Source organism: Glycine max, chromosome 5, assembly GCF_000004515.6.
Source record: "Glycine max cultivar Williams 82 chromosome 5, Glycine_max_v4.0, whole genome shotgun sequence".
Taxonomy (NCBI): domain Eukaryota; kingdom Viridiplantae; phylum Streptophyta; class Magnoliopsida; order Fabales; family Fabaceae; genus Glycine; species Glycine max.
The window spans coordinates 34,491,613-34,507,279 of NC_038241.2; the positions used below are offsets into that span (position 1 = coordinate 34,491,613).

Below are 15,667 nucleotides of genomic sequence, written 5' to 3' on the forward strand. Positions count from 1 at the left end.
TTATTAAGATTAATAAAATTGATTAAAATAATTAATTTATCATAAATTTTATTTTTATTTTTAACTTACTCATGATATTAAATGATTGAAGAGGTGACTATTTTTTAAATAATATTTTTTTTACCAATGAGTGTATGATAACTCAATTAATGCATCTATTTTTATGTGAAAATAAATGTATATCATTAATAAATATCACAATCAATTAGGGGTAAAAAAAATTAACAGTAAAATAGTTACTTGTTTGTTATAATTAAAACAAAAAAATATTGTCTTTGATTCTTGAATCGGAGGTAACAATTAATTTAATACAAGAATATGGAAATAAATGTTTATTTTAATAAAATTAGTAACTTTTTATTTTTTAGTGTGTTTCTTTAAATTATATATATATATATATATATATATATATATATATAGTTTTCTGCTTATTTTAAAAATTAAATCCTATATACTTTTTAGAAAATACTTACATAAAAATGTTTATTTTAAAATGATATTTTAAAATTTAAACAAATAGTATATTTAGGAATATAATATACTTTCTTGATCCTAAAAAATAATTATGAAATTTCTTATTTTATTTATTTATTTATTTTTGCATATGTAAATTAATTAAAAAATAAGTGAAATGTATGAATATAATTGATAAAAGAATAATTAATGTTATTTTAAACTTTTAAAATAACATATAAATAAAAATAAAAATATTAAACAAATCCGAAAATTGAAAATGAATGAAGGGATTATATTTTTAGATAGTATTTGTTCTAAATTGTTTTGGTTTTCTATATTTTTTTTCCTTAGAAATGAGAACCTAGATAAAACATATTTTTCAAAAAAAAAACCTCTTAATTTAAAAAGCTACTTATCTTAATTTTAATAACAAAAAAAGGTGATTTTTTTTAAATAAAGACTGAAGGTGGTTTTTTAAAAAATGAATTTTGAAAGATGAACAGGAAAGAAAAAGGTCAATCAATCAATGAATCCCTTAATGGCCTTTGTGGAGTAAAGCGTACGTATGGCTAACAATTGTGTTGGAGACTTGGAGCCTTGTGGTACATGTATGACTTTTTCTCGCATGTTTTCTATGCCCACAATTATACCACCTTCAAAGTCTGAGACACTTAGCGGTATACAACAATATGAATTTAGAATCATCTTAAAAGCTCTAGTGAGACACTTAGCGGTACAAATTGTGAACGAGGAAAGGAACACCCTTGGATTGATTAATGTGCTCATCTTCAAAGCAAGTTGTACAAATTAAATGAATAAAGGAACAAATAACCACATACCTAGGATATGATGTTGGATCGAAGAATTCTTTTCGCAGTTATGCCAATGCCAATATGCCATAAAGGTTGTTTGAGAAGGGAAAATTTCAATAGTAAAATAATGCAAATGACCGCTTCACGACTTTTTATTTTTCAAAATTGATCCATCGTTGGGTAAAGTCTTTGTCGCACAAATTAGTTCGATAAAACCTTTAATATGTTGGATTCCATGCTCCCCTAGCTAGTTGGGCGAGCTATTGGTTGGCAAATTTGAAAGAAGAGACCTTTTATGTATCAGAGAGGTGAGGCAAATTGTCACCCAATGATCCCTTGAGAACTATTATATATATATTTTTATTATCGGTCAATGTTAATTATTTTTTTTTGTTAAAATATTAGTAAAATAAATTTAAGTCTATGATTTTTTTCTTCTCCTTTCATCTATTAATTTTTCTTTCTCAATAATCAGGTCAACCTTATAATTTTAAAAACGGTTACACTTGAATATTCATGACTTTTGCGTGTTCTCACAAGCTTAACATTGGACGAGAAAGGCAACTTTTTGATTTGGGGACCACTATGCGGTGAGAATGAGCATGTGTTGCGCAACAAGGGTCAACTATAGAGCAAGGGTTTTATGTCACCCAACGAGCTTATATATGTACTTGGGTGAGGTCAAGGGTCTCTTGAACTTTTACATAATTCTCCATGTTTTACGGATAAATCGGGGTGCAAAGAATCATCACCCAATGTAGTCAATTGGCGGAGCTCATGTTTCTTGCATTGCTTGAGGAGCTTATGTCATGAGCACACTAGCCCAATTTTTCAGTTTTACTTTTGATTTTTATAGGGTAAGTAAGTAGCCTAGTTTTTTAATCTCATGATCTCTTATCTTTTTTGTTGTTGTTGTTTATTTTTAATTTGTGCTTAAGTCACTATACATATTTACTAAGTTGTTGAACAAAATTAAAAATTCCTTAGTACCTAAAACCTAACTAAAAGTTCTAGACTAATTCAACAATAATCAACTCAATTTTGCAATTAGAATTCATACATAATTTGTTGAGCTAATTTATGGGTTCCCTTCCGTGTAGGGTTTGTTAATTTACTGTTATTAGCTTGAATTTTTTAATCTTTTGATCTTCAAGATGAGTTAATGTTGGATATGTCTATAGGATTTTTTTTAAAGGCCAAAGACAATATATATTAATGTGCATGTTGTCAATAATCTTTTCAAAAAGTGTCCCTTTTCTTATCTATGTCAACTGATCCTGTTGATTTCCAACGAGGTTTGATCAAGCTATTGTCTTCTTTTTCTCAATGAAATCTCTAATATTTTATGTTAAAGTAGGGAGAGGTAGCTATAAAAGAAACTTCGAACAAGTCAGTGGTGCTATGCTATGAGATGTTTATGTATCTATAATTGGGATGAATAAAATGTACCTGGGGTCTCCCCTCTAGGTATATATATATATGTGTTCGATATCGTTGGAGTCACGCCATGCTCGAGCCACGTTCGCAAATTGCTCCTCTATGCGTGATGGTCGAGTTCGTGGACGGTAGTTAAGGATCGTCACTGTCTAAGAACATGGGGACCCTATGAGCTGAGTACATGCTGAGCTTTACAGGTCATACAATACATAAGTCTCGCAAGCTCTGAATCCATGCGTGGATGATAGAGCTGAGTACACATAGGTCGGTTGGACCGAAGACATTGTTGTTGGTGTTTTGTGCTGAGTACAGTGATGTTTGGATGTTTATACGCCAAGGTTGACGCAACGAGCATAACTGAGTTGCAAGAACAACCATGTGAGGATATCCAAGAAATTTAAATGTTGGATGACACGTGTTATCATCAGTATGGCCGATCATGATGTTATTATAAAACCTGTTAGTAAAGGAGACTCTTTTTGCATCAAAAGTTCACTTAATTTTTTTTTAATTCATTTTAATATACCAACTTAGGAAAGATGTTATTATTAAATTAAATTTTTGCCGGTTAATAATGAATATTTTAAAACAATCAACCTCACATTATCAGTATCAAATATAGTCAATAAAAAAACATAATATTAATATCTTGAAAATTTGTAGTAGTTCACCATTATAAACCATTTTTTTTTATTGTTTTATGATACAAAGTCAGTTTTTTAAAATAAACTTGGTATAATTTAATCGTACAATAACGGTGACTAGGACGAGTAACCGCAACTTCTGTAGCACGCAGCCTGTTTTGTGTTTCGGCCATATAATAATTACTAGTATCTTAACCCGTGCATGCACAAGAAAGATTTAGACTTATTATATTATGATTATAATTTGTAATTTATTTTATGATAAATTTGATCAAACTAAAAAACTGATACCAATATATAAATTATGAATATATTGATAAAACATTGCACTTTTTCGATATATTAACATAAAATTCATCATACTACTGATATCTATTTACTTATAGTTTTGACACTTCAAGACGGTTAAAGCCCACAACATCCTTCACCAAAGCATTTACTTTTGGACCTTCAACTTCATTTGTATTTTTCAATGGAGTTGCATCATCAGAATCTTTGGACAAATCAAGTGTCTCATTCTCATCCAACTGAGAATCCATTTCAAGACCAACACCAGAGAATTTGTTCATCAAGTCCAACCAAAAAAGATGTAGTGATTTGTTAGAGCACTTAAATATGAAAAATATAAAATCCATATAGAATAGTACTTAAATATTACACTTAAAATGATTAATTGCCCAAATAAAATAAAAGTACTTAACACTATCAAATGGTACAAAAAAAAAAAAAAAAGAAACCTGTGGGGAAATTGATGATATAACAGTGACATGATCTTCACATTCCACCTAAAACACAAAATATTCAAAGTTCATTAGAATTATTTTCATTCTATGAAGCTTCTAATTAACAAAAAGTTTTATGTTAAATTAGAATCAAATTTTTACCACATCTTTGCTGGAAGACTCCTTGAAGAGGTCAATAATGGACATATCCCAACACATTTTCTTCACTCTAAAACTTAGCTCAAATCTTGAACTGGTTACCTCTTTCCACTCAACCTTGAATAAAAATTCCTTTTCCACTAACTCACTTATCTCCACAGGAATACTCCCAGGACCATCTCTCTACATACAATGAATATCACATAGTTTTTATTACATTTTTAGTAAAAGAATATCACATTGGTTAACAAATACCAAATCAGAAAAGTTTACAAATAAACAAATAACCTTCTGAGATATGTCGAATAACTCAACACAAGTTTTGTTAAATAGCATAGTTCCATCCCGATCGAAAATGACAAATGTGGCCGAGTTAGTTTCATCTATTACACGCACCTTAATTTTATACCTTCAAAAACATAAAATATAAGAATGTGAAAAAGTAAGATGTTTAATGATTAGAAGTAATAAACAAATACAAATGCAAAAAAATAGTTTGAAAAATACCTTAAAGCAACCTTGGTAGTATGTTTTTGCACGTGTTGCAAAAGAACATATTAGAATCTGCATATACTTTTCTGCTGCATGAGCAAGTTGTATGCCATCAAGTATCATCCTCCAAAACGTGCTTGATAGTACCAAGCACACAGTATGACTTCACCTATTTCGTTATATTGAAAAATAATATGGAAAAAAACTATGTGAAGAAATAAAACCTGTGCAAACATGAGCAAATCAATGTTTGATTTGTTACTTTTTTTATTTTTCAATTTTAATTCAAAATTTTGTCCCTTATAAATTTCTTAACTAAAACATACTTACACTTACACCGTTACTTTTAGATATTAACTTAACCTATATTCCAAAATATGAATTTTTATACCTCTTTACAATCCTTGAGTTCCATTATAGTTTTCCTTCATGTGGCTTTCAAAAATTCCTCGGATGCATCCATTTTGGTTGCCTCAGTTAGCTGAGTAGCCCTGTGATGGTGAATCCATACTTACAATCATCCTATAAAATAACATTGGATTAGAACATGATATTACAATGTATATTTTTTTTAAAATGCAAACTCATCCTAGAGTACCTCTATGTTAGTTCCATGGCTTGCTGACATTGTGAATTAAAAATCAATTTTGTTCATATCATGCTGCAATTCTAAATATGGATTTTGTGTGGTGAAAAACAACAAAGGAAAACATAAACTTAAAAATATGAACAAATATTTTTTTTTTCAATTTCTAATCTACAAAGACAAAAACTCATACTTTGGAAGGACTTCATTTTGGCAAACTGCACTATGACAACAGAATTTGCACCTTCTCCAAAAGCAAGGAACACATTCAACTCATCAACATATTCCCCGAATAGAGTACATTCTGTTCTTCATTGATTTCATTTTGAAATTTGTAAACCAATGCCCTCTTCATAGTGGCATGGATTCTATCTCCTTGCAAAATAAAATTTCTTTTGTGAGCATGAGATTGCATTGAAGAAAAACTTGTAATATTAAAGAAAACCACCCACATGAGAATCTACGAATACCATCTCCAAAGAGTGTGGTTTTTTTATTTTATAAATCAGGAACCAACCACAAACGAACAACCCTAACACATATTTTACAGTTTTCTCTAGTAGCATCGATCTCAACATTTGTGCACTTCACACTAAAATTGTGAATCTATTTATAGGGTTCAAAATATGTTACCCTATCCCTCCATCAAAAATCACATTTGAAATTCAAAATTTGTTCATAAGTGGAATCAAATTAGGGTTTGAGAGGGAAGGGAATAGATGTGAAATCCCTAAACCTAATTTATTTGAACTTCAAAATAACATAACAACTACAAACTTACCCTTGTAAGTGCGGTCAAACCCCTATTAAGATTGTTATCACTGTATTTTTCTTTTTTTTTTTGGGAAAAATGTAAATTATATTAAACCCAAAATGATACAACAATAAACGGGACATACCCGTCGCTAGAGAAAATCAAAAGCCTCCCTAATACAAGAAGGTCTATATCAAGATGCTAAAACAAATGCAACAGGTGTACTTGTCTATACATAAGAAACTTAATCTTACTAATAATCTCTATTACAGAAAATTGATAATCTTCAAAAATCAGTTTGTTTCTAGACAGCCAGATGCAGTAGACTGTAATTGTTATAGCCAGACGTACCTTGAACACCTGATATGGATCTGCCCCTAATTGAAGAGTTAGTAATAAGTGAAACGCCTGTGGAAAGGAGCTAAATCACGAATGTGAGCCCAAACTTAGAGAGATTTCCTGCAAGTAAAGAACAAATGAGCATTTGACTCAGCCTCATTTAAACATAAAGGGCAGAGGAACCCTTGTTGCAATTTTGTCATCACTGCATTTTTCTATTTGGGTGAAAACTATGCTCACATGTAGCATGCTCTCGCTGATCTCTATCTCCCCTGCACGTTCTTCGTCTATGTAGTTTTGCCTTTGGGTTGGGTTTGATTTTCCTCTATGCTGTTTTGCCTTTGCCTCTGGGTTAGTGTTGTAGTTCCTCAAATAGTAAATAATAAAAAAGGTCATTTTTGGATGGATTGCTCACAAGTTGACACATGTCAAAAACATTCTATTGTGTTTGTGTGTATATAATATAGATTTTAAATTGGTTAAAGTAGATTTCAAAGTAAGACACACAGCGTCTTCTCAGCAAAAAAGAACCAAAGAATCCATCTCTTACTACTGCTTAGTGCTTGCTATTACTACAAGTCTACAACCCCTTCTTCCCTCTCTTCTCCATAACAGCATTAACATTTTAGCCTCTCTCTCACCCACACGCTTCTCCCAACCCTAATGTCTCTCCCCAAAACCCTACTTTCTCTCTCCCTTCTCTTCGCGATCGCGATCACCGCAGTAACCGGCGATGACGCGGCGGTGATGTCGAATTTTCTCATATCCCTCACTCCACCGCCCTCCGGCTGGTCTCAAACAACCCCATTCTGCCAATGGAAGGGAATCCAATGCGATTCTTCGAGGCACGTGACCAGCATAAGCCTCGCTTCGCAGTCCCTCACCGGAACACTCCCCTCGGATCTCAATTCCCTCTCTCAACTCCGCACTCTCTCTCTCCAAGACAATTCTCTCTCCGGCACCCTCCCTTCCCTCTCCAACCTCTCATTCCTCCAAACCGCGTACTTAAACCGCAACAACTTCACCTCCGTGCCCCCCTCCGCCTTCTCCTCCCTAACCTCCCTCCAAACCCTCAGCCTCGGCTCCAACCCTACCCTCCAACCCTGGTCCTTCCCCACCGACCTCACTTCCTCCGTTAACCTAATCGACCTCGACCTCGCCACCGTAACCCTCACCGGTCCCTTACCAGACATTTTCGACAAATTCACCTCTCTTCAACACCTTCGCCTCTCTTACAACAACCTCACCGGTAATTTACCCGCCTCTTTCGCCGTCGCCGACAATATCGCAACCCTCTGGCTCAACAACCAGGCCGCCGGCTTGTCCGGTACCCTCCAGGTCCTCTCCAACATGACAGCATTAAAGCAGGCCTGGCTCAATAAGAATCAGTTCACTGGTTCCTTACCGGATTTGTCGCAATGCAAGGCTTTGTCTGACTTGCAGCTTAGGGATAACCAGTTAACTGGTGTGGTTCCCGCTTCCTTGACGAGTCTTCCGAGTTTGAAGAAAGTTTCTCTGGATAACAATGAGCTTCAGGGGCCCGTGCCCGTGTTTGGGAAAGGTGTGAATTTTACTCTCGATGGGATTAATAGCTTTTGTCTTGACACTCCTGGGAATTGTGATCCCAGGGTGATGGTTTTGCTGCGGATTGCCGAGGCGTTCGGTTATCCGATTCGGTTGGCGGAATCGTGGAAAGGGAATGATCCTTGTGATGGTTGGAACTATGTTGTGTGTGCTGCCGGGAAGATTATCACTGTCAATTTCGAGAAACAGGGTTTGCAGGGTACCATCTCCCCTGCATTTGCCAATTTGACTGACTTGAGGAGCTTGTTTCTCAATGGGAATAATTTGACTGGTTCTATACCTGAGAGTTTGACTACTTTGTCTCAGCTTCAGACTCTTGATGTGTCTGATAACAACCTCTCTGGATTGGTTCCCAAGTTCCCGCCAAAGGTGAAGTTGGTGACTGCGGGAAATGCTTTGCTTGGGAAAGCTCTTAGTCCTGGAGGTGGACCAAATGGAACTACTCCTTCAGGGTCTTCGACTGGTGGAAGTGGCAGTGAATCCGCAAAGGGTAGTTCTTTGTTGTCGCCGGGTTGGATTGCTGGTATAGTTGTTATTGTGTTGTTTTTTATTGCAGTGGTGTTGTTTGTGTCTTGGAAGTGTTTTGTCAACAGGCGGCAGGGGAAGTTCAGTAGGGTTAATGGTCGTGAAAATGGGAAAGGAATTTTTAAACCTGATGCTGCCCATGTTTCTAATGGATATGGTGGTGTTCCCAGTGAGTTGCAAAGCCAGAGCAGTGGTGATCGCAGTGACCTTCAGGCTTTAGATGGTCCAACGTTTTCGATCCAAGTTCTTCAACAAGTGACGAATAATTTCAGCGAGGAGAACATTTTAGGCAGGGGAGGGTTTGGAGTAGTTTATAAGGGGCAGTTGCATGATGGAACAAAAATTGCTGTCAAGAGGATGGAATCTGTTGCAATGGGTAACAAAGGACTGAAAGAGTTCGAAGCAGAGATTGCAGTTCTTAGTAAAGTTAGGCATAGACATTTGGTTGCTCTTTTAGGGTATTGCATCAATGGCATTGAAAGGCTTTTGGTCTATGAGTATATGCCTCAAGGTACGTTAACACAGCACCTGTTTGAATGGCAGGAGCAAGGCTATGTTCCTTTGACTTGGAAACAAAGGGTAGTAATAGCTTTGGATGTAGCGCGGGGGGTGGAATACTTGCACAGTTTAGCTCAGCAAAGCTTCATTCATAGAGACTTAAAACCCTCAAACATACTACTAGGTGATGACATGAGAGCAAAGGTTGCTGATTTTGGTTTGGTTAAAAATGCACCAGATGGGAAGTATTCTGTTGAGACACGGTTGGCTGGAACATTTGGATATCTTGCACCTGAGTATGCAGGTATAGAAAGCCTTTGATTTTAGTTCTGTACAATTGTACCTTAATTGTGAAATTCATATTTTACTTATTTGGTGGTTATAGTTGTAGGTTACTACTTCAATATCATGCTTTGGTGTCCAGCAAATTTAAGTAGTTCAATAGAGTAACCACACACATAAAAAAACTTCGTACCCCATTGTCCAGAGGCTCTTCGCTATGCGAAGGTATGGGGGAGGGATATTGTACGCAGCCTTACCCTTGCATATGCAAAGAGGCTGTTTCCGGATTCGAACCCATGACCAACAAGTCACCAAGGCACAACTTTACCGCTGCACCAGGGCTCGTCCTCAGTAACCACACACATACAAAAAAAAAAAAAAGTTGAAAGGGAAAGTAATTGATACCCCATCCCTAGATACATGGCTACTTCAGAACTCTTTGTGGCTATTCTTTGCAATGTTATATTTTGCCTGTTTCTCGTGTTTTTTCCATTTGGGTAGGGGTTTTCTGCATAGTTCTTGGTGGTCGATGCCTCAAGATATGTTGAGCCATTATAGACAGTTTACAGAGTCTGACTCCCAATTATCCTTTATGATGCGATGAATGCTATGGTTTGCATCAAATCTTGGATTGCTGTATATTGTCATGAGCTTAGGTGGTTGTTCTCTGTCGCAACTAATCACTGCTGTGGAATTTATCCTTCCATCCCATTTCCTTGGTGGCTCGGTGCATTGACACATTTTTTGTTAAAACTAGTTAATTTTGAGCGCTGTTGTTTTGATCCATTTAGCATCAAGACTTTTGCAAGCATAAAACTTCCTAAAATGTTGCATTGAATGTGATTAGATGCATTTTATTAGTGCCAGTCTATTCTATTCGTTTGATTATATTTAATGCTACTCTGTTTCTTGCCAGCTACTGGAAGAGTGACAACCAAAGTGGATATTTATGCATTTGGAATAGTTTTGATGGAACTTATCACCGGTAGAAAGGCATTGGATGATACTGTGCCTGATGAAAGGTCTCACTTGGTTACATGGTTCCGTAGGGTACTCATTAACAAGGAAAACATTCCAAAGGCAATTGATCAAACTCTCAATCCTGACGAGGAAACCATGGAGAGCATATATAAAGTGGCTGAGCTGGCAGGCCATTGCACTGCTCGTGAACCATACCAAAGGCCGGATATGGGCCATGCAGTGAACGTCTTGGTTCCTCTTGTGGAGCAATGGAAACCTTCTAGCCACGACGAAGAAGAGGACGGCTCTGGTGGTGACCTGCAAATGAGCCTTCCTCAAGCTCTACGAAGGTGGCAAGCCAATGAAGGCACTTCCTCAATATTTAATGACATTTCCATCTCACAAACCCAATCAAGCATCCCCTGTAAACCTGTTGGATTTGCAGACACCTTTGATTCAATGGATTGCCGGTAGCCAAATTGATAAACGAGACAACCATCCAAGGACATCTTAGTCCATATGATAGTGGAAGGTTTGCTTGAGAATACCCAAGAAAATCAGATGTGGTAAAGCTGGTTTGATCTATTAGCATCACCAATTTCTTTGTAATTATTTATTATTCTCAAAATGTCATTTTTTTGTGTTCTTAAAATCTACTCATCTGAACTAAACATGGATGTGTGAGGTTGGCGTTCTTTATTGATTCTTTTAAGCCGACGGATGGGTTTTAAAGGATGGTTATTGGTTGGGGTACCTGATCGTGAGGATGATTATTTTATTTCTATTTTTTTAGGAATAGAAGGACTGTAGTCTATGCATTTATTAATTGTATTATATTCTCTTTTTTTTCCCTTTTGAATCAGAAGTATATTTATCGCATGTTTGATGTTCCATAATCTTTCTTCTTTACCCGTTATGCATGTATTTCAACACTCCATCCACCTATAAGGTCTAGTGTGTGTATAAATCATTTCCACTCGATACCTTACAAATAAAAAATGATTTACCAAATGGAGCAATATGTTCGCTGGTCAAATGAATAATGAGACCACCTGCCCGGAATTTATGATGTGCAGTTAGGAAACTTAAAAAAACACACTTCGTACGATATAAGAAACGAAATCTACAAAATTGTTTAAGCAATTGAGTTGGATGAGGTGCTTAGATAGTCTTTATGTAAATAGTATTACAAAATTTAAATCCTTAACATTGTTGGTAAAGTCTAGCTAAGGTTCTATACCTCCATTTTGGAAGGAGAGAAATCAAGCCTTCTTACCTTACCTTTCGGGGAGGAGGAAGCACCATTTGAACCATCTAATTGGTGGCGACAGAAAGAGACATAAAGAGATTTTTTAAAAAGAAAATACATAATTGCATTGATATACTGAATAAATTTAATTTTTTGAAAATGGATATAATCTTAAAATTTGGGTCGTGATGGGCTGATTTTAATTTCAAATGATGAGAGCCTACACAATACGTGAACGCACATATGGTGATTCAAAGCTCAGTCAGTTGATGGATAACTTTCGCAACAAAGCACATGTTATGTGTTACTGATTTCTGTCTTCTTTATTGTGGTTACGTATGCCGTATCCATGTTAAGTTGCCCACCACATTCTAGATGCGTTTTTTACCTATTGCCAAAAATATAGGGCAGATTGAGCAGTTGAAAATAATTGAATTGGTAATGATAATTGAGATTCAATTATATATGAAAGAGAATTGACCAGAAAAAATCATAGAGAAAGAAAATTCCAATTGTTAGATAATTAGTTCGTTACCTTTTATTTTATTGTGCCTGCTGGTTTTTATAAGAACGTGAACACCAGGTTAGCATAACAAGTGTGGAATGTCATGTGCTTAGGGTGATCAGTGGAGGTTCGATGGATCCCCCAAATTTCAATTGCAATATTATTGGGTGGACTATGTTCCTTGTTTCAACCATATAAAATAGAGTTTGTGACTCTTTTAATATCACCGCTTAGTGTATTGTTATCATAGCATAAGTTAATTCATATATATTAACAACCGCTAATGATATCAACGAAGGAATAGTACGATGATGGGTAAAAAATTCAGCTGCTCCATCGCGTGTCTTTGAACCAAAGCTGAATTCCACGGGCAACCATTAATCATGTCTGTGCTGTAATTATTTTTAAGTCAAATTATTCATTTTGATTTTTATATTTTCATAATTCATATATCTTTAGTTCCTATAATTTTAAAGTGATTTTTTTTATTCCTTATTCACTTTTAAAGTGTAGAGAGAATGAATCATGAAATTATAAAGAATAAATGAATAATTAAACCTATTTTTTAAAAGAATACAAAGACTAAAACAAAAAATCTAATAAATTACAATGAGTATATTTAAGTCTAATAAAAAATAGTTTAACTTTTGAAATTTTCCTTTAATTTTAGAATGGTCGTAATTTATATATTTTCAATGATTCAATTGTTATTTTTTCTTTTTCTTTTTAGGAGCAATGATTCAATTGTTTGACCAATGAACTTAGTTCATTTTTGTTTGAGAGGCCTTATTATTGATTTCAAACTAAAGCTATCAATACAAGTGAAAAAAAAATGACAAGAATTAAAAGAATGACAAAAAGGAATTGACAAACAAATGCAACATTGCAATAATCAATCTTTTATTCTGCATTTATTATGCCTACAAATCAAGCTATAGTAAATGGCATCAAAGGTTTGTAAGAGAAAACTTCTTTGGCTCTACATTTAAGAACAAGAAATCTCTGAAGAAATGGGATTTAATGGAAATGGTTGGTCGGAAGCATATCTGAATTTGATAGGAATTCCATAGATGGCTTGACCACTATTAACAAGACAAATATTGTGTAAGACCTTCAAAAGTGAAGGTTTTATGGATTCAACAGATTGAAATCCTTTACAATTTAATATCACATTCTTTTGAACACATGGACACTTATTGTTGATAGTTACACTCCATTCTTGTTTTCCTTGTACTTTATTTCTTGTTGGAAATTGATTTACAGTGAGATCTTTCAAAGAACATTGACTATAGCCTGACATCATGGTAAATGAAGAAACTAACAACAATTTATAAAAAAATTATGTTTCATACAATAGAAGAAATCATTACCTTGAGAAATGAGTACAAGGAACAAAACTATGCTAAGAATCTTGATGGTTGAACCAGCCATTGCAGAAAATGTAAATACAAGCTTCGATTCTTGAATTGTATGGCTATGTTATGTTGCGCTATTTATAAATGAATTATTGTAAAACAATATGTTTTACGTTTACGTTTGGTGTGAAGAATATTGATTGCATTTATAAACGATTCAATTTTTATAACAATGAAACTGAAGTTAAAGAAACATAAATTACTCACTTAAAAAAAATAAATACAGTGAAATTGTATAGATTTGATAAATATGGTTTTTTTGAATAGTTGATATGATTTTATTTTACTAGGAGAAAGCTATATTTTTGTTCTATTATTATTTCTTTCTTGGCATCTGACAAAGTTAAACAATATTTCTTGAGTGTTTAATTGTTTTAAATTGAAACAGGAAGTTATGCCTTTCCTAATCTTTAGCTCGAAACATCTCTTTTTCATCTTTGTTGAAGTAAACCTCTGTATGGTAAAATTAAGAGGAGAAAGAAAAAGGGAGTAAGGTCTTGTTAATTGTTTTCAATATAATTTTTAAACTTTGTTTTCAGTATAATATTTAAAAATAAAAGAAAAAATATTTTTAAAATTTCAAAAATAGATTTATTTTATAAAAAATGTTCATAAAATATCAACATTTATCAATTACATGTTGTATGAGATAAAAAGATGTTTTATTTATGAAAATATCATAAGATCCAAAACAAGAGTAGGAAAGTAATTTTTAAAAGACATGTTTTTTCACTGCAATTGTAGGACAAGTTTTAAAATACAAATGTCTTGAAAATCTTTCTAATACTTAATGAAAAATATTAAATAAAAATAAAGATATTTAATGTTTTAAAATTTTAAAAAAACATTCGAATACTTTCTTTATTTAATAAGTAAGAGGAGGAATCATAATTATTCAATTTTTATATATTAAAAATATAACAAATCCATAGCAAATTTACTTTGTTTCTTAAAAATACTGATTGGATGAAGCCGAGAGGAGAGAGGAAAATGTCAATAAGTCATAAACGTGTCACTAATACATTTAAATACTTTTTTTTTACAAAGGGGTGAAACTCATCAATACACTTAAATTACTTCTTTTTTAACGAAAAAGGGGTGAAACGCCCAATATAAATCATCATAAATAAGATAATTAATGTCTATTGACTTTGAGGAGAAGAAATAAAAACAACTTTATTAAGGAAGGAGAAGATAAATTTAAATAATTATCACAAATAAATTTTGTATAAATACAAATAAAATATAAGATAATAAATATGATGAATCCGTGAAATAAATTGTGAAAATAAAATTGAAAAAGAAAAATTCACAATATTATAAAACTTTAGAGATAAAAAATATAGTAATCAATAAATTCCATGGTAAATAATATATTACAATTTTAATCTTTAGTTTTTAATTGAATCAAATGACATCATATATGCTAACGATATTTGGTCGAACTTGTCTACAAACTCTCCTCGTCTCTTTCCAAAAACACTCTTTGTTGAAGTTGTAGTTATCAAGTTATTATACATTAGAGAATTTGTTGCAAGAACTTTTAGTAACTAGTTGGATTGGAAAATTTTGTATCCAGCTGTAAATCACCTATTCCATTATTGGAAGGAAAGATTCCGCATGAGCCAAACTATGCGAAAATGACATTGGTGAAAATTGATAAAGGTAAAGAGAAAGTGGAGCTCAGAAAGGTGTTATTCTTCACCAAGAGGAGCTATTTCCAAAGCAGCCAGTATATTACTCGTGCAACTCTTTATTTTTTACACATATATTATTGCTTGGGCTACTCCAATTAAGAGAAAGTAGAAAACAAAGAAATGGTGTTGATTGATGTTACGTAAGTCACATGAAAGTTTGATGCATATTGTAATTTACTCCCACAGTCATTTATTTGACTTAAAGTTGAACTCTGTAGGCAAACATGACTTAAAGTTTGATTGCAGCCTCTGCATTCATCCAATGGCTCAAATTTTATAAGCTTATAGTATTTTATTAACTTTTTAAAGTGGGAAAAAAACGGCATAGATTCTTCTTGCATTTGCTATCTGATTCTAAGGAATCCAATTTCAAGGAAAATGTAGTGCATTGCATTTCGGTATAGAAAATAATAAAGAATTATGTTATTCATGTACCATTTGGAGATGTACAAGATGAAAAGAGAAAAAGAATGAAATTTATCCTCTGAATTTTTTGGTTGAAAATGAAAGGCCGATCCATTCACAGATCATGCAAAACTGCAACCGTAAAT

General features: G+C 33.6%; 1 protein-coding gene across 1 annotated transcript; it reads left to right on the forward strand.

Annotated features, from left to right (window-relative positions):
* The first annotated feature begins 7,000 nt into the window (after positions 1 to 7,000).
* On the forward strand, positions 7,001 to 11,143 carry LOC100286794 (Rhg4-like receptor kinase II). The gene is made up of 2 exons (NM_001249092.2): positions 7,001 to 9,312; positions 10,207 to 11,143. The coding sequence occupies exons 1-2, from the start codon at positions 7,065 to 7,067 to the stop codon at positions 10,722 to 10,724; spliced, it is 2,766 nt and encodes a 921-aa protein (NP_001236021.2). The 5' UTR covers positions 7,001 to 7,064; the 3' UTR covers positions 10,725 to 11,143.
* Positions 11,144 to 15,667: the final 4,524 nt, after the last annotated feature.

What these genes read in the sequence shown, in the direction of transcription:
- LOC100286794 (NM_001249092.2), top strand. Translation starts at nt 7,065, where the DNA reads ATGTCTCTCCCCAAAACCCTACTTTCTCTCTCCCTTCTCTTCGCGATC. An exon ending in TCTTGCACCTGAGTATGCAG is followed by an intron (nt 9,313 to 10,206) that starts GTATAGAAAGCC and finishes GTTTCTTGCCAG; the next exon opens with CTACTGGAAGAGTGACAACC.